Here is a 20324-nt window from a genome sequence, read left to right as displayed (position 1 = left end):
ATTGAATTTCAACCCGATCGTCATGTCTCCTCGGATTTGACAGGGCCTTGACAGTAGTCCAAAGCTTACTTACACCGGTGGATAGGCTGCAGGACTTCAGGTGCTCTTTCCATTTTGTCCATTTGCCGAAACTCCAAATTGAGATCCCTTATTCGGGGATCACAGGGATCGGCTTGGCGTAAGGTGTCGCCCTCGTTTGCTAGTACAGCTGCTTCGGCTGGGAAATTAGGGCGGAGTTCCGCGATTCTTCCAGCCGGTATGAAGCGAGCAGTAGCAGCAGCGATCACCTTGCGGAATTGACGCTCGCCAACGATGACGTCCGTAGGAATGGGTAGTGCGTTGAAGGTGCTCTCGGTAAATTTTGTGAAGCCGACCCAATTAGCTTTGTTAAAATTAACCAAAGTGCGGCTGTCCACAGAAATAAAGTTGAGAGGTTTCTCGATCGAGATAATTATCGGCAGATGGTCTGATGCGAGAGTTAGCATAGGTCGCCAGGTTATACTATTTATCAGAACACCGCTAGCGATGGTAATATCTGGCGAGCTATTACAGGTGCCCATAATTCTGGTGGGGGCTTCGTCGTTCATTGTGCAGAATGTCGAATTGTCAATCTGTTCCGCTGTTTTTCGTGTGGACCGGAACACGACAGAAAGTGACAACAGCCAGTACAATAATTGCACTTGACTGATGTGACATTCCGGCGTATTACGGTCTGACACACAGAACAGAAGGTGCGAGGAACCAGGAGTTGCTGGGTGGCTCACGCACGAGGATTGAAGCTGGATGAAAGTTGGGGGTTGGTCAGAATGGGAGTTATGCTGTCTGTGTGAACTCCTTAGGGCCGTGGAGGTCCTATCTTGGCCACTCGACTGGAGTGGCGGCGCAGTGCGCGAACAAGGTGCAGGTTGCACAGCCGTTGAGGCAGATGTCGCAGTATTGCGTTTACAGCATGGGGCTACGTAACTCGTGGTCCACTCCCTGTGTGTCTTAAGGCCTGAACAGATCATCCGTTGCATGTATTGCACGTAACCGAGGTGGAGTTTGTATGGAGCCTTCTAGCGCAAACGCAGCAGTAAAATTCCTCGGGGCCCGGGTTGGACTCGATGCCAGCACGGGTCAGGAGGATACGGAGCAACCCTGCTGCTAGGCGTTGCTCCAATGACGACAAACTTAACCTAGAACTTACCGATCCAAACAGGGTTAGATCGCCGAAATAACAGCCCTTGGCCGGATAAAATCCGGGTCAATTCCGGTAACGTAGAACCGACTGTTTTGGGAATTGTAAATTTGGTTGTCATATAATGTGGTCTTACAGGGCATCTTAAGGCAGGCAATTTAAGATTTCTAAAAATCTGTATTACTAACAATATTGCTAACGGACACCGCACGTTGCTAATGTTTAGCAATAGCTAAAAATATTTCATGCCATTCCTTGCTAGCAAGTAACTGTCATTTTGGTGGTTTGGCAGAGCTATTTTCATTTATATAGAAAATTTTGGACGTCAATATGTTAGGCTGTGTCCCAAACGGAATGTGTGTTGAGTTGGGGTGAAACAATTTTCTATGGTGTAAAAAAATTCTCATTTTGCTGTGCTTAACTGAAAGTAAAATTGTGCCAATTAAGTTATTGAATATATTCGCAAAATGAATCAAATTATAAGCAAAAACTTTTTTTACGTTAAAAGCTAATTACAATATTAATGAGACTATAAAACAACATTCATTTAAAGATTTGATATTAATTGAGAATTTTAGGCAAAGAGTTAGCCCCCTACTAGGCTATTTGCATTTAATATGCATACATATTCATAGTTTTATATTAATACTTCAACAAATACTTAGAAGAAACAGTTAATATTCACCTAAGAATTACATATTTTAGTGTATACACCAACACGTGAACAAAATTAGTACATGTTTGTCTTTGCTGAAAAGGGATAATTCAAACTCCCGAAATTTTAGAATTTTTTTCAATTATGCGCTTATCTTAGAGATAATTTTATTGATTTCAAGTTTATTAAACATTATTTCTTTGCATACTTTATTACTTTATGACATCTTACCGTAAAATGTAACAATTAATGAGAGATATTTTTTAAATATTTCCATTACAACCCGACGTAACATATAATATGTTCATATACATAGATATTCAAAATTGGTTCACACTCTTCCATTGACACTAAACTATTAAACTATTGAAATGTCTTTCGACTTTTCTACAAAAAATGCCAGACGCTTCATCGTAGGATATGCAGACGACATAGCCGTTGTCATAACTCATCGAAATACCGACATGTCCAGATGCAAACTAACGTAAGTTATGCTGCGTACACAGACATGGTTGGACTCACACAGCCTTAGCCTAGCCGCAGTAAAAACTAAATCGATCGTACTCACTAGGAAACCGTGCCGCTGGTGGTGAACATGAAAGTTCACTCAGAAACCATCCAAACGACAAAACCCCTAAAATACCTAGGTATAAAAATGGACAACAAACTGACGTACTGGGCACAAAGTCAACATGCTGTAAAAAGGTCAGCCAACATAACTATGTCACTAGCAAAACTTATGGCAAATACCGGAGGCCTGCTTGCAAGGAGAAAGAAACTGCTCATGAACATAACACAGACAGTGCTGTTATACGGTAGTGAAATATGGGCCGATACATTAAACGTGAAACATAGACGGAAAGTGCTGGCTCGGCGTACCGCACTGTATCCGAATCCGCAGTGTCCGTGATAAGCGTCATCCCAATAGCTCTTCTCTCGGAGGAGAGAAGACAACTCTGGTTACGGAAGATAGATGGAATAGAAGTACACATGCCAATAAGACAACAAGCAAGGAAGCTAACACTCGAACCTGGCAAAATCGGTGGACAAGGGAGCGCAAAGGAAGATGGATCGCCGAATTGATAAAAGATATAGAGAAATGGCAGAGTAGAAAAAACGGCTAGGTGTACTACTACTTCACACAGACGCTCTCCGAGGCAGGAAAAATTGGCAGGCAATGGTATAATTGTTTTGAATATTTACATAAATAAACAACAAACATAAAACACTGGCATATCATCTTTACTGGCATCATGCCACCGAAGCTATGCATGTATATGTTGCCTCTTCAAAATTTGTGTGCAAATGAAAATAACTCTGTCAAACCACCAAATGACATTTAATTGCTATCAATGTATGTCATGAAATGTATTTAGACATCAATTGCCATAGCAATATTGCTAGCAATTCAGATTTTCCGCAATCTTTAGGTGCCTGCAGATATGCCCCTTTATAATACGAATGTTATCGACTTTTGCTCAAATTTGCGTCACTTGGTTTATGTTTATGTTTGATCTTATACTGGTTAATGATATTTAATAATGTTAAAATTCCTATAGCTCAGTTAATATAATTTTTAAACAAAAAAATAAAACTGGCTTGTCAACCAATTGAGCAAACATTTGCGTACAATTATTAAAGAAATGTCTAATAAAAGTAGTCCGATATGTATTGAGTGTCAAAAAACTGAATCTCTTCTTTGGAGACAGTCGGAAAATGGAGAAGGCGAGATTTGTCAAGAATGTTACGAAAAAAAAGAAACAAAGATGTCGTATGATAATAATGTTTGTTCAGTAGAATTAAATAAAATAACTGAAGAAATGAAAAGTAAATCACACAAAATACATGGAGAATGCAAGCACGTTGCAGTGGCGGAAGAAAAAAAAGTTCGTAAAAGTACCAGATCAACTCGATTTAAAGCGAAAAGCTGTACTCAGCCTAATAATATCACTTCGACCAGTTGCTACGTTCAAAACGTATCAAATAATACCAAAGTGCAAAGTAAGGGACGTAGCAGGCGTAATATTTTCAAAAAATTACCTTTAAAAACACCAGTTGCACAAGCTACTACTCACGTTGTGGAGAGCGTATTTTACAAAGTGTGTATGTCGATTTTAAACGAAAATTTTTAATGATAATTCATTAAATAATATTATTTGTTTTAGGGAACTTATCTTCAAGTCGGCGATATTGTATCCTTAATGGATAATAAGCGCAATATATACTACGCCCAAATACGTGGTCTCTTAGTTGATAACTATTGCGAAAAATCTGCTTATCTTACATGGCTTATTCCTACGCAAGCAAGTCCCGACCCACACGATGGCTTTGATCCAGCTTCGTATTTAATAGGTATGCTGGAATTTACTTTTACTACGAATTACTTAAACCCAGTCAATGTCAGACTAATTCATTAACACAATTTTACACTCCTTTGTCTTTTTTTAATATTTCGTATAATAAACAATTGAAATATATATATATTAGTGGTATAAGTAACTAAAAAACATAAGGAAATAATTTTTTATTATTAAAAGGTTGTATTATGATTATAATTATAATTTCAGGACCAGATGAAGAGCTTTCGCGAAAGTTATCTGCTTTACAGTTTATAATGCATGCACCTAGTAATTATTATCATGATCGTACGACGCCTTTCCCACTTCCAGATGCAATGGAAATTGATGGAAAGACAAGAGGTTTTATTTGGACTACTTTGTCCGAATATCATCGAACTGTTAACTTATGAAATATAACAAATTATTTTGTAATAAATTGATTGCATGAAGAATAAAGACAGCAAGATCATAAAGACAGTATGAATTATTATCTAGAAAAAAAATAATTTATATTTCTTTGAAGAATTGTGCACGAATATTTTTTAAATGTTTAAATTGAACAAAAATACCCATATGAAAGTGAATATACTTTTCATTTATGTGATTAATCAGTTTTTTAATATTTATTTAAAATGCTAACATATTTTTTTCTACGATCAAGTCACCTTAGTCATGATAATATTCTATATTCATATTTTTTATTTTTCTAAGCGAAAGATCTATTTTTTGATGTTTTTGCGATGTGCCCACCGCTATATATAATATTTTCCAATTAGAGTTCTCTTTTAAGTGACTTGCTTTTTGAGTTAGGATGCCTTATATTTGATTTTGAAAGAGAATTGTGCAAGTACATGAATTTAAGAGAGGGCATGCGCTTGGTAGTTAAGGTAATTGTATAAATATAATTACAATTTTTTCTTAATTTGCTCTTATGAAATTACTTTCAGTTGCCATCGCGGCTTAATTTCATAAGAAATTGAAATAACACATTGCACTCTTTATGCTTGATAAAGTTGAAATTTGTGCCACAAATGTACATATTGTTAAGCAAGAAGCTAGAAGAAAAAAATTAATGAATAAAAGTAAAGTATACTCGACTTAAATATTTGACAAGATATATTTCTTATCGCATTTTAATAATAGATGGACAATATGGTAACACAGAAAGCTTCTTGCTACAATGAGTATTTCATACATATGAATGGGTATACTTATTTCTCTGGTGCTCTTATGCTGTAAATTAATCTGTATACATCTGTATAAGATGTTCGTATATGCTTACGTATTTAGGTAGATTTGTGCAGAGAAATTTGTTATAATTGGTGAGAGTTGTGCAACGTATCTTTTGACTAGTAATCTAAATTTTGATATCGTTTTTTATTTATTATCGCTCTTCAAATACCTACACTCAAATACTTAGTTCTATTACAGCACGTTTGTATTTGCACTTATTTGTTTGTATGTGTACAAGTATATGTAGATGCATAAAGTTGACAAATGTCGTATGCATACAATTCGAACAACTCACACAAACAAATATTTATGAAACGCATTACAATACATCCATATCGTAGTTGAGTTCGTCACATAATCGTGTTCGAGAGAGCAACTAAAAACAACAAACGTATTACTAGAAACAGGCTTCCAGTTAGTCAGGCAAAGTCAGATAGACATAACAGTGTCGCGCGCATACATATAATTTTGCGAATCGGTAAAGAGAAATTTTCTAGTATTTGATAAAACAGAAACCAGAAAATACATGTAAATACTCGTGATAATTGAATTGCGAACGAGTCATCGTCAAAATTTTTATTCACACGTCATCTTTGTTACTTTATAAAAATAAATGCACTAATCGTAGTAGAAAAAAAAGACTTAAAAGGTCTGAGTGAAATACTTAGTATTTGTATTAAGTGAAAAAGTTTGAAGAATTTGTGAATTTTTATTAAAATAAAACGTACATGCATACATTTGTATGTATATGACGATAATAAGTTCTTCTTTTTGTTCCGTTTGTTTCTTTCACATGAATGCATGTATAGTGTGCAATTGGGCGTGAGTGTACGTAGCTGTATGCGTGGGTTTTGTATCTATGTTATAGAGATGCAGATATTAAAAAAATTAACTGCAAAATGTACATAAGAATCATATTTACATATACATATATGTATATTTTTAGGCCATATTAGTGTTTTTGTTTCGTGGCTATCGACTTTGCAAGTAGAGGGCAAACAAAGGCAATCAGTATTAAAGCAAATACATCTATGCGTTTGTCCCTACACATATAACAGTTCATAACAAAACACTGTAAAACGCAACAAAAGCAACAGTCGCCACATTAACGACACAACAATAACGAAAAAACAACACGTGAACACGAACACAAGCAGGTTCAGCCAACAACAGGCCATAATTGTGTATGTGTGTGGCTGCGTGCAAATGTTGTATTCTGTTTCTTTTTAATTGCTCTTCCTAAGTTCCGTGGATTGTGAGCTGAAAAGATTTTACATTTTGTAAAATTAAACCACAGTGCACACCGTAAAACTTGAAATATTACATCGAAATAGATGATAAATCAGTCTAAAATACTAACAAAACTACTAGGATAACCGTTAAATTCAATGACTTAAAATCTGATTGAATAATTTTTTTCCTATTTACATCCATATGCATTAATAGAATAACAAAAGAAAGGGTGTAAAAAGATTTAATCACTGTATTCTACCAATGTGAATGAAGAGAGTTATTCATAAGAGAAAAAAAAAATAACAAGAACAGCAATGCGAAATGTCAGCAACTGCCTAAATCCACGTCCAATAAGAAATCTTGGGTAAACAAGTTGTATAAAAATTAATTTCAAAAATGCACTGGTAAATACCCATATTACAAGTGAAGATGGCAAGAGTAATTAAATAGGTATTGGGGGCGTTATAGTTGAAAGAAGTTTAGTAGGAAATCAAGTTAAAAATGGAACATACATGCATATGGACATATGTATATTTAGATCAATCTGAGTATAGGTATATTTACATACATATATTTATGTACATACATATACATATATATTTTGTACATATTTACATATTTTTCTATAGAAGTAAATGTACAAGTATACAAATGCCTCTGAACTGATTACTTTAAAAAAGGACTACTGTATCAGAACCGATCTGTTATGAATTTGCATATACCTATGTACGTGCATGAAAATTTTATTTTTAAATGCGTTATGTGAGGTCAATCACATCTCATCACATACATACGTATTGTTTTTTTTTACCAACTCTCCTCCCTTGTTTGATTCATAATTTCATATTCATAGTGGTGCACATTTCAAAGAGAGTTGACGTTAAAGCACACAAAAGGATACTGTTTTAGTAGATGAATGATTACTCGTACCAAGAAAAAACAACATACATACCAATATCGATATTATATGGATCTATATATTATAAACATATAAATCAAAATATCAAATACATAAAAGCTTACATAATTTTATATACGGACATAATAACTATATATGCTTTGATTTCTAAAATGTACTCCCCTGTTCTAAGTATCGCCAACCAATAAGATTTTTGTATTATACCATATGTAGCTTTCTTTGAAATGGTTTTGTATTTGCAGCTATAAATGTATGTATATGTACATACTTACATACATATTTCTATAGTACATGCAGTATTGTAAATAAATTAAAACTCTTTGCCCGATTTAGGAAACTTTAAATTCAATTTTTGTGAACTAATTCTATACATTTTTTCTTGGAGATTTAAAACCGAGCACGTTTTTCAGACTTTTTTGTTCAACATTTTCATTGAATCTATGATTTAATATTCAATGCCTTCAATAGTACATACATATACTGATGGTTTTTAACTAAGAGTTTAGCGAAAAGTAATAGGATTATTCTTATATTTTATTAATTTTTTGTGGATTTGAAAGTATTGTACCACCTAAGAGCCATTAACATGAACTTCCCTAGACTCATTCATATGACGAATAATTGTTAAAATGATAAATATCAAAATCGGTTCATAAACCATAGTCTTTTCAATTTTAACTTTTCAACTATTTTTCCCCTCTTTTGCAGAATTGAATTTAAGAGTTGGCCATTTTTTCCAGTCTCAAAAGTGGAAACTCTCCGAAAAATTTCTTAGCTATTGGATTTATTTTCATCTTAGAGTACAAAAACCCTCGTGCATCATTCAATTAAACAAATTAAAATTGCTATGTCGACAGGATTGAAGGTACTCCTAGATGCTGCTCAGTATATTGAGCATCAAGAGAAACTGAAGAGGTCTCCAACTACTGCCTCAAATGGATCTGTCGGGGAACCCTATATTAGTCAATGCTCTGTGGGTTTTGATATAGCAAATGGTGTTCGCAGTAACAACAACGTTATGAACGCAAGAAATACACGATCCACCACGGATTTGGTTAAAGTTTCCTCTTCTGCACCAACTGCAAGTACTACGTTTCATCATATTACAAACGGGGTGATCATAACCAACAATAACAGTTCTCTAAATGGAAGTCAACTGCTAGTTGAAATGAAACCTAGTCAACGAAAGCATAACAACAACAGAGCCATGAATGAATACGATGAAACAATCGAAGCCTTGAAAACCAGCCCAAAAATACTAAATTCCTCCAAATTGTTATCAATACAAACGAATTCTACGACTGACAGTGCTGTCAATGGAACTAGTATATCCGGTAAGTAATAGTAGCGTAATGTAGCAATATTGGTTTTATAGTAGTTAGTAGGCAAAAATAATAACAATTTTATGATGATTTTACATCCTTAAGCATTGCTGGATATCATTCATTTGGATACATTATTCAATTTGTTAAACACTCTAGTGTTTCTGTCGTTGGTTTATTGATAAGATAAGATTAAGGTATCAGTGGGCTTATAATACTTCATCTGCTTCCTCTCCCTATCAAAGGAACGTTTGTCATGATCTGCTGGTGTCTAGTATTCAATTGGATACTAAGGTTTAAAGATAGCCTTTGACCAGAGCTCAACGCGGAGCATGCTGGCCACCAGTTTCGGAAGATCACAGTCATATTTCATATTAAGGCACAAACGTTTTTTGAAGAATTCGTTAAAAAACAAGAATGGATGGGCTAAGTTTGAACGTAACTGAGTTTATACCCTCGCAATTTGTAAGGGTTAAAGGCGGTTAAATATTTTTAGTTATTTACAGTTATATATTAAAAAACGTTGCAAATAAATTCTAAAACTATTACTCAACGAAATCATGAATGGATTATAATCGTGTTTGGTATCTTATTAACATAGACTATTTTTAATATACTCAATAAATTTCATTACTTGATTGGTTTTGGTTCATGTCCGATGATTGGTGATTGATATAGGTATGTACTGTAACGTGAAGGAATAGGATGGAATTTAAAAATGTTTCATATGGGAAGTATTTGTGGTTATAATCCGATTTCGCCATTTAAAAAACATTTAGATCTTAATACAATCTTATGCATCAAATTTGGTTCATATTAGCTGTATAGTTGCGGAGATTCACACGAGGTGCGTGGTTATCAGCCGTTTTCTCAAGGTATGAAGAGTTGCTAGAAATACTTGTTTTAATTAAATTTAGTCGATATAGCCTTAGAAGTTTAAAAGAGGCGTCCAGTATTGCTGCTTCGGCAGCACTCATATTTCGGGTTTACGTTCTATCTCTTTTTTGACTCCAAATTGTTTTTTCCATTAACATCGAACTTAAATTTTATCTATTAATACACAATGATTTAGCAACGCGGTTGACTTATTCGATAAGTAAATACTTAAAGCCTTTATTATTCCCAAGTGGCATTACTAATTCGAATATATTTGGCGCGCAAGAATTATCTTCAGGATAATAAGCATATTCAGGCATAATTATTTACAGATATTTTGCAAAACTACTACCAACTAATCAACCAGTAAAAGGCAAGCAAGCAGCAAAAATAACCAACAACAGTTTCAGCAATTACTTTAAAGACTGAACATAAGATGTTCTGATTTTCTTGATTTTGGAATAAACAATGAAGTCTTAAGCTTAGTGAACAAAAGAGATACACTTACGAATGTATACAATGATCATAGATTTCTAAATCTGACGTTATTTTCATATTGTTGTATTATATATTGTAAATCGTAGATTTTCATATGCTTGTTTAGTTCTTTTATTCTATATACAATATTTGAGTTTGCTTAAAAATTTTAGCCCTTTTGGCTTTTTTTTCTTGTGTTTTAACTTCAAATAAAACTTGCATTAAATTTATTAGGGGGCGGAGTCACGCCCATTTAAAAAATGTCTCACAGATGCCCCTTTTTATTTCGTTTACGTGTTCCAAATCGGTTTATATGGCTTAGTTATCTTTATATATATCTTTCTTGTGTGCGTGTGTATGTCACTGAATTCCTCCTAGACGTCTGGACTGATTTTGATGAAATTTTTTGTGTGAATTTTGTGCACTGGAAAATGTTTATTTAACTCATTTTTCATTTATAAGTAGTTGTTAATTTTGGAATGTTTTTCATTGGATCCGGTAGACTGCGCTACCATCGCAGATGTTAGAACGTTTTACATAGAATTCCGACAGTCAGACTATTCTCGCGGCTAATTATACATACATACTTTGCGTGTTCGAGAGTAGGAAAACCATCGAACTCGTTTGTTTATGCCTCTCAAGGATTAACCAATAATATTGTAGATCTTATGGTATTACGATTACTTAAGTTTTTGTATATAATTAACTCTAAGAATAATTACCCGTTTTAGAATAGATTCAACCTTTTCACAATCAATTAAAACGACTTCAAGTTTTCATTCAATACAGCTTCTACAATTAACATCTCTGAAAGCATTCTAATATACATATTGACACGTAATCGATTGGTCGGATTATATAGTTCGGATGTAATAAGTTTCTAATAAGAATGCTCATCATTCTTCATCCTTCATTTAAGACGTGATACAGACAACGTCTGTCGGGCTTCTAGTATCATCAGATTGACAGATAATAAGTTTACCAAAATTAACGTAGAGAGACATCTGGAATTCAATTCGTCTCGTCATATTGATATTATGGATATACATATGTATGTACATATCTAGGTGGGTGGGTCGAAAAACGTTACTTTTTTTCATTTTTTTTTTTTTGACATTGCATGGTATGTATGTTTTTGTATCTCATAATTTGTAATATTATTTTTTCTTACACTCGTATGGTACGTAACTTTATCTTGTTGGTTTTGTTTTGGTTTTTTCTTCTTACTTTATTTTAGAGGATGATTTTTCCTCAAAATCAAAATCGTCCCCAACACTGAATGGGCTGGCTGCTTTATTCTCAATACGACCTACTGTTCGATGTTCAAATGAAAAACAAGAACATCAACAGCTACCTGCGACAGAAGAGGAACTACCTAAAGGGAAGAATGGACAGTACAAAAAATCGAAAGCATATAGACTTGTAGATAGTGACAGTTGCGATATTGTTGTCGTGACCGCTGCTGCTAACAAACAAATGTTACTGAATGATGGTCTGCGCGTTGCATCGCCGGCGGCTAATACATATTCTATACCGTCTAAGGCGATAAGCATACCTAAACAAGCACAGCAGCATCACTCGGTAGCCTCCAAATTTTCGCTGATCAACAGCACCTCAGCCCCACAGTCAATAATTTATATGCCTTCAGAACCTCTTACCCCACCGCCCATTGCGTGTAGAAAAGTTGATGAGACGCATTCACGGATACGCAGTTTTTCACTTTCCCATAAAATTCCAGCCAACCAACCACTTTTAAAAAATGGAGAGCTTGGGAAAATGGCCATTGAGGATGGAAGCGCATTACAGTGCATTGAAGACGACGAATCATTGACAAGACACAACTCGACTGGTAGTCACTATTTACAGATGATGTCAGCACAACATTCAACAACTACTACTTCACTACTGCACATGACTCCTATGATAAGTGCCAGCGGTCGAAGGCGAACTATAAGTTCCAATAGCAATGGGTAAGTTATATTTATATGTGTGTACATGTACATGTACATTCATGTCAGTTATACAATATTCTAGAATATATGTTTATATGTCTACGACAGCACCATGTACCAATATATAGAGATTATCATGAGTTCTTATTCTACATTTAGGGCTGGTACCCGTGAAGTGCACAATAAGTTGGAAAAAAACCGGCGTGCACATCTCAAAGAATGCTACGAGCAGTTAAAAAATCAACTCCCATTAAAAGAAGACGAACGTAAAAAGACATCAAATTTGGCTATACTTGGTGAAGCAATTAAATATGTAAAAGTAAGAAGCGCCCATCTTATATAAGTATCCCTGTTACTATCGTTGTATATTTTGTTTTTATAGACTCTTAAAAAGAAAGATCAGGAACTTGAAGCGGAAGTAGAACAGTTAGCAAAAATGAAAATAAATTCGCAGCTTAAGCTTGTGTCGTTAAAACGAGAACTGGGTCCGAAGTATGAGCAAATGTTTCCAGGTCCCTTTTTGGATTTCGATTTGAACAATTGTGAAAAAGGTAGGTTTTATTACATACATACATAAATAAATAATTTATAAAATTTAATAATAGAATAACTACATACATACTTATATACATATATACATGCATACTTACATTCATACGTAATATATACCAATTTAATATTAAGAACAAGTTAACACGGTATCCACGATTACATAATAGCTTTAGTCCGTTACTAATTTGAGATAGTATTTCTTATAAAAAGGCAACATATTTCATCAGATGTATGTATTTGTTCAATACATTTGAAATAGTCACGAGAAAGTCAGAGTTGGTATATTCTAAAATTTAATTTTTAATTATTTTAGACAATTCAAATGAAACCGGATCTCTTTCATCTGGACGTGGAAGCATACTTTATAGTTCATCAAGCTCGTTATCAAGCGGCGGCAGTAATGGAAGTACGACGATGTCCTCACCAGTCGGCGCTAGTGTAAGTTAACGAAGTAGTCCTATTATTGAATGAATGTTCTTACGTATGTAGAAATAAATGTATTTATCAGATGCCCCAGCCCTCTGCTCTATCACCTGTGATATCTAAAGCTTGCATAAATAACAATATTTCGAGCAGTGTGAATGGCAATAATAGCTCTTCCAATATTAGTGTGGCTGCAAAGTCTCCCGCCGTATTTGAACACAAACAACAGCAGATAAAGTCATCCGCTTCAATATCTGATTATACTAGTCCAACCGGTACGTCACCTACAAATACAAGTGTAGCTTTGGCAAACAGAAGTATTACCAATGTAAGCAATGCGGCGCTTTCGTTGACAGCTAAAAACATTTCGGCCATGTCACTTACACGTGACTCACCAACACCATCAACTCCATCTCCGTCACCTTCATCTTCGAGTTGTGTTTCATCGTCATCATCTTTGATATCATCATCTCCGCCACGTCCAATAAATGGTATAATTAGCGGACGGAGTGTGACAGTCAGTATTCCAAATAATGTAAAATTCGCAAGCTCTGGGCTTGGTACTCGAGTAATAGCTCCGGTTACAGCAACATCCATTGTTAATGCAACAACATCGACAACAGCAACCATATTATCGACTTCTTCGCCCAGCAATGGTGTTAATTCTACAAATAATGGTAACTATCGATGCAAATATTTACACTTTTTTATATTGTTATTGTTATACAGAAACATATAATGTACTATAATTTCTTAACCGATTGATTGCCCTCTTCCAAGTCTTAATATCCTATATGAACTATCTGAACGCATCGCATTTGACTGAACTATGTAAAAGTCCTAATAAGGCGAAAAATCTCAAGTCAATGACGATATAAGCCTCTAATTTGTACTCTAAACACGTCCTTTTAGCATTGTTTGAAAGTAGTTCAAACCAAAGAACAATTCCTTATGTTCACTTGACTTTTCAGGGGGCTCCAGCATTAAAAAATATATCGAAAAATTACTAAATGACATTCATAAGGAGTACGTTTTTCAGAGGAATATAGATTAGATTAGATTAGTTTCGAGGTATGCACCGCGACCTATGGTCTATTGTGCCCTCCCCTAAGTCATATCGTATTATCTAGGCCCAGCATGTTGATAAATTCCAAAATTCTGCTGGGTGCTAGTGAGGCGATACGATCCCTGTGTGGAAACATGGATCCCAGGGCCTTGATTCTGCGTCTGCAGACTGCTGTGCAGTTCATCAGCAGATGCTCAGGGGTTTCCGGCTCTATGTCGCAGAACCGGCAGTTTGCAGAAGAGGCTATGCCCATGTTAAAGAGGTGCTTCTTGAGCCTGCAATGGCCGGTGTAGAACGCTGCCAGTAGCCGGAATTTGTTTCTGGGGAGATTAATTATGGCTTTAAACCGCTTGAGGTCGTAACCCCCCAATAGCAGTCTGGCATGGTGCATGCCCTGAAGTTGTTGCCAATGTATCTCCCTGCTTGCTCTTTCCTCCCTTCGGAGGAGCTCTTTGATGGTATGAGGACCAACCGCTATGTATGGTTCCGGCCCTACCATTTTTGTAGAGGCTGCAGAGCGGGCTAATTCGTCAGCTAGTTCGTTCCCAGCTATACCCCTATGGCCAGGCACCCAAATAAGGTGTACTCGGTTTTGCTTAGATAGGCTGTTCAGCCGTTCTATACACTCCATCACTAGGAGAGATCTGACCTCATAGGCTGAGATCGCTCTTAGTGCCGCCTGACTATCGCTGAGTATAGCGATACTCTTATTGCGATAGTTGTGTTGGAGGTTTATCCCTACACACCGACTTATAGCATAGACCTCAGCTTGGAAAATGCTTGGGAAACTTCCCATGGGAATGGAGAGTTTGGTGCTTGGCCCAGCGACCCCTGCACCAATCCCCTCCTCCGTTTTCGACCCGTCGGTGTACCACTTGATGGTGCTACCCCTTAGCAGCCGGTCCAGTGAAGAGTCATTCCACTCAGATTTACAAGGGTTACTTGAAACTTTCTGCTGAAGTTTACTACTTTGGTAATGCTATCCCTTGGGAGAAGGGCTAGTGGTATTTCCTCACTTAGCTCTTTCATCTGTTGGGATGAGATTACCTTCCCTTTGCCAGCTCCCTCTGCTGTCATTTGGAGCAGAGTTCGTTTGGCAGTCTGTTTGATTACCAGGTGTAGCGGTGAAAGTTCTAGCATGACTTCCAGTGCTGCGGTCGGACACGTTCGCATTGCTCCCGACGCGCAGATGCAGGCAAGTCTTTGCAGCTTCGACAGTTTAAGTCCTACCGAAGTCTGCGATGCTCTCGAACCCCACGATACCGCTCCATACGTGATAATCGGTCTCACGATCATGGTGTACATCCACCTGATAGTCTTTGGGGAGCACCCCCAGGATTTTCCAGCAAGTCGGTTGCACACCATGAGTGCCTTAGTAGCTTTGGTTAAGGTCTGGTTCACATGCTGATTCCATCGTAGTGTGGAATCCAGTGTGAGGCCCAGGTACTTGACCGTGCTGGCCATCTCAACCACTCTGCCGTCCAGGGATATTCTCCTGAGGCCCGGCAGTGATCTCCGTCTGGTGAAGGGAATGATTGTAGTTTTAGCGGGGTTGATGCTTAAGCCAACCCCACTACACCATCCCTTTGCCAGTCCCAATCCCCTCTGAACGATATCGCAGAGTGTGTCTTCAAATTTTCCTCTAGCTAAGATAACAATGTCATCCGCATATCCCTGACAGCGGATTCCATTGCTAGTCAGCCGCTCAAGGAGATCGTCCACAACTAGGCTCCAAAGTAGGGGGGATAGCACTCCACCCTGTGGGCAGCCTCTTGTTGTTCCCAGACGAATTTTAGTTTCTCCTACTGCGGTTTCCGCCACCCAGGTACGGCTGTAATCCATCTGCGCACTGGTGCTGCCACGCTCCTTTTCTCCAGTGCTCTTGACACGCTCTCGTGAGACGTGTTGTCAAAGGCACCTTCTATGTCGAGGAAGGCGCATAACACCACCTCGCCCCTATCTAACGAATTCTGGATCTCTGAGGTTAGCTGGTACAGAGCAGTGTTTGTTGACCTGCCTGCTCTGTAAGCATGTTGCTTCTCATGAAGCGGTGAAGCCTTCAGCACCTTCGATCGTACTTCGTGGTCTATGATCTTTTCCTTACTTTTGAGTAGGAAGAAAGTAAGACTGATTGGCCTGAACGATTTCGCCAATGAGTAGTCTTTCCTCCCTACTTTGGGTATGAAGATCACCTTTGCGGTGCGCCATGGTTCTGGGATATACGCCAGCGCTAGGCTATCCCTCATCAGCCGAACAAGGTGGGCAGTAGCACCTGCTCCCCCTGTTGCAGAAAAGCTGGAAGGATACCGTCCGCACCCGGTGACTTATATTTTTCAAAGGAGGCCAGCGCCCACTTGATGGAGTCTGCAGTGAAGAGCTGTTTTGCGACTGTCCAGTCCAAGCGTGACGGCCTTCGTTCGACCATAGGTCGAATCTGGTTAGATCGTCGTCTAACGATCTAGCGTGACGGCCTTCGTTCGACCATAGGTCGAATCTGGTCTTCTTGAATCGTCTCCGGGAAATGCGCTAGTAGAAGAGCCGTAGCTCTTTCTTCTGCGCTGGACGTATAGGTCAGAGGAATATAACGTTTGTCCCTATTGAACTCACTATTAATTATTCAATCTATTCTCTCGACGGACTCTTCACAAATTCTATTGAATAGTTGGAAACTTAGAAATTCAACTGTTACGGAATTTTCCTTTAGAAACCCATCGAACCATGACGGCTCTATTTACACATATATGTACATATTAGTTAGTTTTAGGTTGTAATTGAACTCCCCGCATTCGGATAATCATATTAAATAATCCTCTTGGTATCTATTTATTATCTCCTATATAGCTATAATGCTCCAAGCTTTACGGGGATGCCATTTAGTGTGAACCATGTTCGTGAACTATCCCTACGAGCGTAATTTCGGCCGTATTCTCAATCATAGATATTATATTCGGCATTCAAGCATATATCAACAGATGATATCAACAGAAAATCGAAGAAATACAGAATGCAAAATTTAATGACAAAAAGATGCTATTCCATAGAGGGTGTCACTAAAAAGAAAATAAAAAAATGAAAATATTCATACGGATGACAAGAAAAACGTTAAAATTTACACCCTTAAAAATATCCATACAAGTATATGTACATACATAAATAACATATTTGTACTACTGTCTTAAGAAAAAGAATTAGCTGTGTATATTGATAAGCAGAAATTGCTTAATCTTCAAAAAATACCATATTCTTTTAGGTCTTATATAGACAACGGTCGAATAGCAAGACTTTCTGTAAACTGAAAGTCAATTTAAAGATTGCATGTTCAATATAACGAATAGCGGCAGTGAACAACGACTATCATTGACAAATAAAAGTCGATATTGTACATACATACGTATATTGTTTTTAAACGTAAATAACCACGAGGTGAAAAAACCTCAATGGTACTGAGCATTTAAAACGACTGTTATCCTGGATACAAACATGGTTTAAACTTGCCAGTTAATATCTTAAGTTTAAATATAATGAGAGTATGCGAATATTGAATTTTACTTGCAAGGGATAAACACTGTGTTTACATAAATCATTTAATTACAGGATCGTTATTAAAAATACAAAGCGATTTAATAATAGTTCATCAATTTTGATATCAGGCCTGAATAATACTGTATTGCAAATTACTTATTATTTTGGTAACAAGAAATAAATTAAATTGTATGGAAATTATGCATATTTGGATATCTATCGTTATCACGTATGTACGTACATTACCTCAATAATAATTGTATTTAACGAGGTTTGCATTCATAATTTGGAATATAGATAACACCACCGTAAGTAAGCGATTCAGCTACTGATAATATGTCGGCGGGTAGAAACGCAGTTGCAACAAGAACCACCAATGGACAAAATACAAATTTACTCTTATTTTTCTAATAATATCTACTTATATCTATGTCTATTTACATGGTTAAGACCGACGTTAATGAGTAGAAGACCAAATTATTGCATTAACAGTCTCCACAATATTCATGTTAATATACAGACACATACCATGTACATTTGTACATATTCGTATGCTACTGAATTTTATCGAAACTCGTAATATACATATAAACATATTTACATATACATAATTTAAACAATAAATGTTAAGAAACACGCATACGTATGTACAATTTAAATAGATTTGAAAACAAAATAACATAGAGAATAAAGGTCTTAGAGTTCCGAACTAATAGAAACTCTCAATACATAATTATGTATTATAACTAATTTAAAAAGGGCAAATAATTAGCTGCAAAATCTAAAAATAAATAAATAGAATGAGCAAGGAAACAAATCATAACTGGTCCTTTAGAAACGGAATTCGACTTGAAAACGCAATGTACGTTTTTATACACATGAATCTACATACATAAGTATGTACAATGTGTCTTTATAAGTGTATATACCACATATATATAAGAATAGAATTATTATTGTACTTTAGGTCATGGAAAGTAAATTTAATAAATTATAATTAAACACTACATTGACTTAGGCTACATAGCCATAATTGCAGTTTCCTTTTTTTAAAATGTACTTAAAGTTAATTGGATATGACATATGTACATTATGTGAATGCATTCAAATGAAATTAGAAATATATCCACATTTTTACACTACTATTAATTATTAATTTTTGTGATTCATAAATTATTATTTATTATTATTACATTCAAATTCGTTCCGGAATATTCAATATACATAATTAATTAACTAACTATTTACTATGAAAGCTTCTCCAATTTTCATTATTGTCTTATACTTTTATATAGTATGTATGTATGTATGTATAGGTACATATTCTATAACTTCAGTAAATGGTTTGGATTTTAGGCTTAGGCCTGCCCGCCACTCCAGAGTAGAGTTTGCCATATGTTGCTACACGCTGCACGATTCTGCGAAAACTATCGGATGATTAAAGCACCTTTGCTCGATGTGAGTGAAGTAACGGTTTTATTTAAGACATGTGGTTTTCAATGAGTTGGTCTTTTTGGCAGTCGTTACTTAATTTATAATTGGTTTGGTTTGCCATTTTATCGTTTGCAAATCGTGTAAATTTTTTTTATCAAAATAACGGTTCGTTTCACGCGACGCATCACTCCCTGCGTCCAATATTCAGTAGATATTAACGCCCAGCAGAGTAATTCGAACAACTATTGATCGGTTTCGCACCGCCGTTACATCTTCAAAAAGTCACAGTTTGGTGTGCTCTATAGGCAGAGGGAATAATTGGTCCATATTCCTACAAAAATGAAGCCAGCCGTAATGTTACAGTCAATTGGGAACGCTATAGAGCCATGATTATTGATTTACAAAGGTGCTTCTCTATGACACTTGGATTTGTATATTACAATTTTTACTAGTTATAAATTTATTACTTCAACTTGCTCAAGTAGCTGATCGCGGTAGTATGTTTCGAGAGCGAGAGGACAATGATGGGGGAAATTTCGAGCCTCCGACCTCGACTCCTTTAGCTCAATTAGAGAGGTTGATTTTGATGGCGGAATTATCAAATTACATGCAGTGCGTTATATGGACTCTCCATTAAAATAATTACTATTATTCGTTAAGATTAGTCTTTTGTTCTTAACAATCGCCGCAATGGTGGAATCTTAAACCTACTACTTCATAGTGTCTTTCTAAGTCCTTTTGAGATAAAGATACATTTAATAGTTATTCGAAGCTAGTCGATGATCATCAGGAGATGCGGATGTTATGGTATTAGAAAAGCTCTCATCTACTGAGTCCATTACCTTGGAGAAAGTATAATCGGCTTTGTATTCGTTGTTGTTGTTATAACGATTATTTAATCCCCGTTTGGGTGATAAATTCTAGATTCGTTGTCGTCGAGGTCATCTAACGGAAGGCCCAGGAAACGAGCTGTTTCGACGGGGTCGGACCATAGGGAAAGGGGTGTTAGATGAGTGGGGTTTGTTGGGCATGCAAAGAGGTGGTTAGTGTCATGCGGAGACTCATTGCATGCAGGACATGTGTTTGGTATGTCGGGGTCTATTCTGGATAAGTAGGAGTTTAACCTGCTACAGTATCCAGAACG

General features: G+C 36.3%; 2 protein-coding genes across 7 annotated transcripts; both read left to right on the top strand.

The window, feature by feature from the left end:
* Positions 1 to 3316: 3316 nt before the first annotated feature.
* Positions 3317 to 4644, top strand: LOC106614642 (GATA zinc finger domain-containing protein 1). The gene is made up of 3 exons (XM_014230481.3): positions 3317 to 3931; positions 3998 to 4184; positions 4400 to 4644. Exons 1-3 carry the CDS (start codon positions 3476 to 3478, stop codon positions 4579 to 4581), a joined length of 825 nt encoding a protein of 274 aa, XP_014085956.2. The 5' UTR covers positions 3317 to 3475; the 3' UTR covers positions 4582 to 4644.
* A 1084-nt stretch (positions 4645 to 5728) lies between these two features.
* Positions 5729 to 18753, top strand: Mnt. Of its 6 annotated transcripts, XR_011396540.1 has the most exons (9): positions 5822 to 6053; positions 8265 to 8890; positions 11469 to 12201; positions 12343 to 12502; positions 12566 to 12734; positions 13049 to 13173; positions 13244 to 13835; positions 17066 to 17975; positions 18044 to 18753. XR_011396540.1 is itself a non-coding variant. In XM_036365115.2 (8 exons), exons 2-8 carry the CDS (start codon positions 8404 to 8406, stop codon positions 17104 to 17106), a joined length of 2307 nt encoding a protein of 768 aa, XP_036221008.2. In that variant the 5' UTR covers positions 5729 to 5882; positions 8265 to 8403; the 3' UTR covers positions 17107 to 18753. The 6 variants fall into 6 exon arrangements, 5 of the variants coding, with proteins under 5 accessions (XP_036221008.2, XP_014086063.3, XP_069966176.1 ...); XM_036365115.2 differs by having other exon boundaries at positions 5729 to 5882; positions 17066 to 18753; XM_014230588.3 differs by having other exon boundaries at positions 5811 to 5932; positions 17066 to 18753.
* The last annotated feature ends 1571 nt before the right edge of the window (positions 18754 to 20324 follow it).

Source organism: Bactrocera oleae, chromosome 5 (genome assembly GCF_042242935.1).
Source record: "Bactrocera oleae isolate idBacOlea1 chromosome 5, idBacOlea1, whole genome shotgun sequence".
In the NCBI taxonomy this organism is placed as follows: Eukaryota; Metazoa; Arthropoda; class Insecta; order Diptera; family Tephritidae; genus Bactrocera; species Bactrocera oleae.
The sequence above is the reverse complement of the archived record's forward strand: the minus strand, read 5'-3'. Positions and strand labels throughout refer to the sequence as shown.

What these genes read in the sequence shown, in the direction of transcription:
- LOC106614642 (XM_014230481.3), top strand. Translation starts at nt 3,476, where the DNA reads ATGTCTAATAAAAGTAGTCCGATATGTATTGAGTGTCAAAAAACTGAA. An exon ending in TGGAGAGCGTATTTTACAAA is followed by an intron (nt 3,932 to 3,997) that starts GTGTGTATGTCG and finishes TATTTGTTTTAG; the next exon opens with GGAACTTATCTTCAAGTCGG. An exon ending in TCCAGCTTCGTATTTAATAG is followed by an intron (nt 4,185 to 4,399) that starts GTATGCTGGAAT and finishes TTATAATTTCAG; the next exon opens with GACCAGATGAAGAGCTTTCG.
- Mnt (XM_036365115.2), top strand. Translation starts at nt 8,404, where the DNA reads ATGTCGACAGGATTGAAGGTACTCCTAGATGCTGCTCAGTATATTGAG. An exon ending in TTTGAACAATTGTGAAAAAG is followed by an intron (nt 12,735 to 13,048) that starts GTAGGTTTTATT and finishes TAATTATTTTAG; the next exon opens with ACAATTCAAATGAAACCGGA. An exon ending in CCTCACCAGTCGGCGCTAGT is followed by an intron (nt 13,174 to 13,243) that starts GTAAGTTAACGA and finishes TGTATTTATCAG; the next exon opens with ATGCCCCAGCCCTCTGCTCT.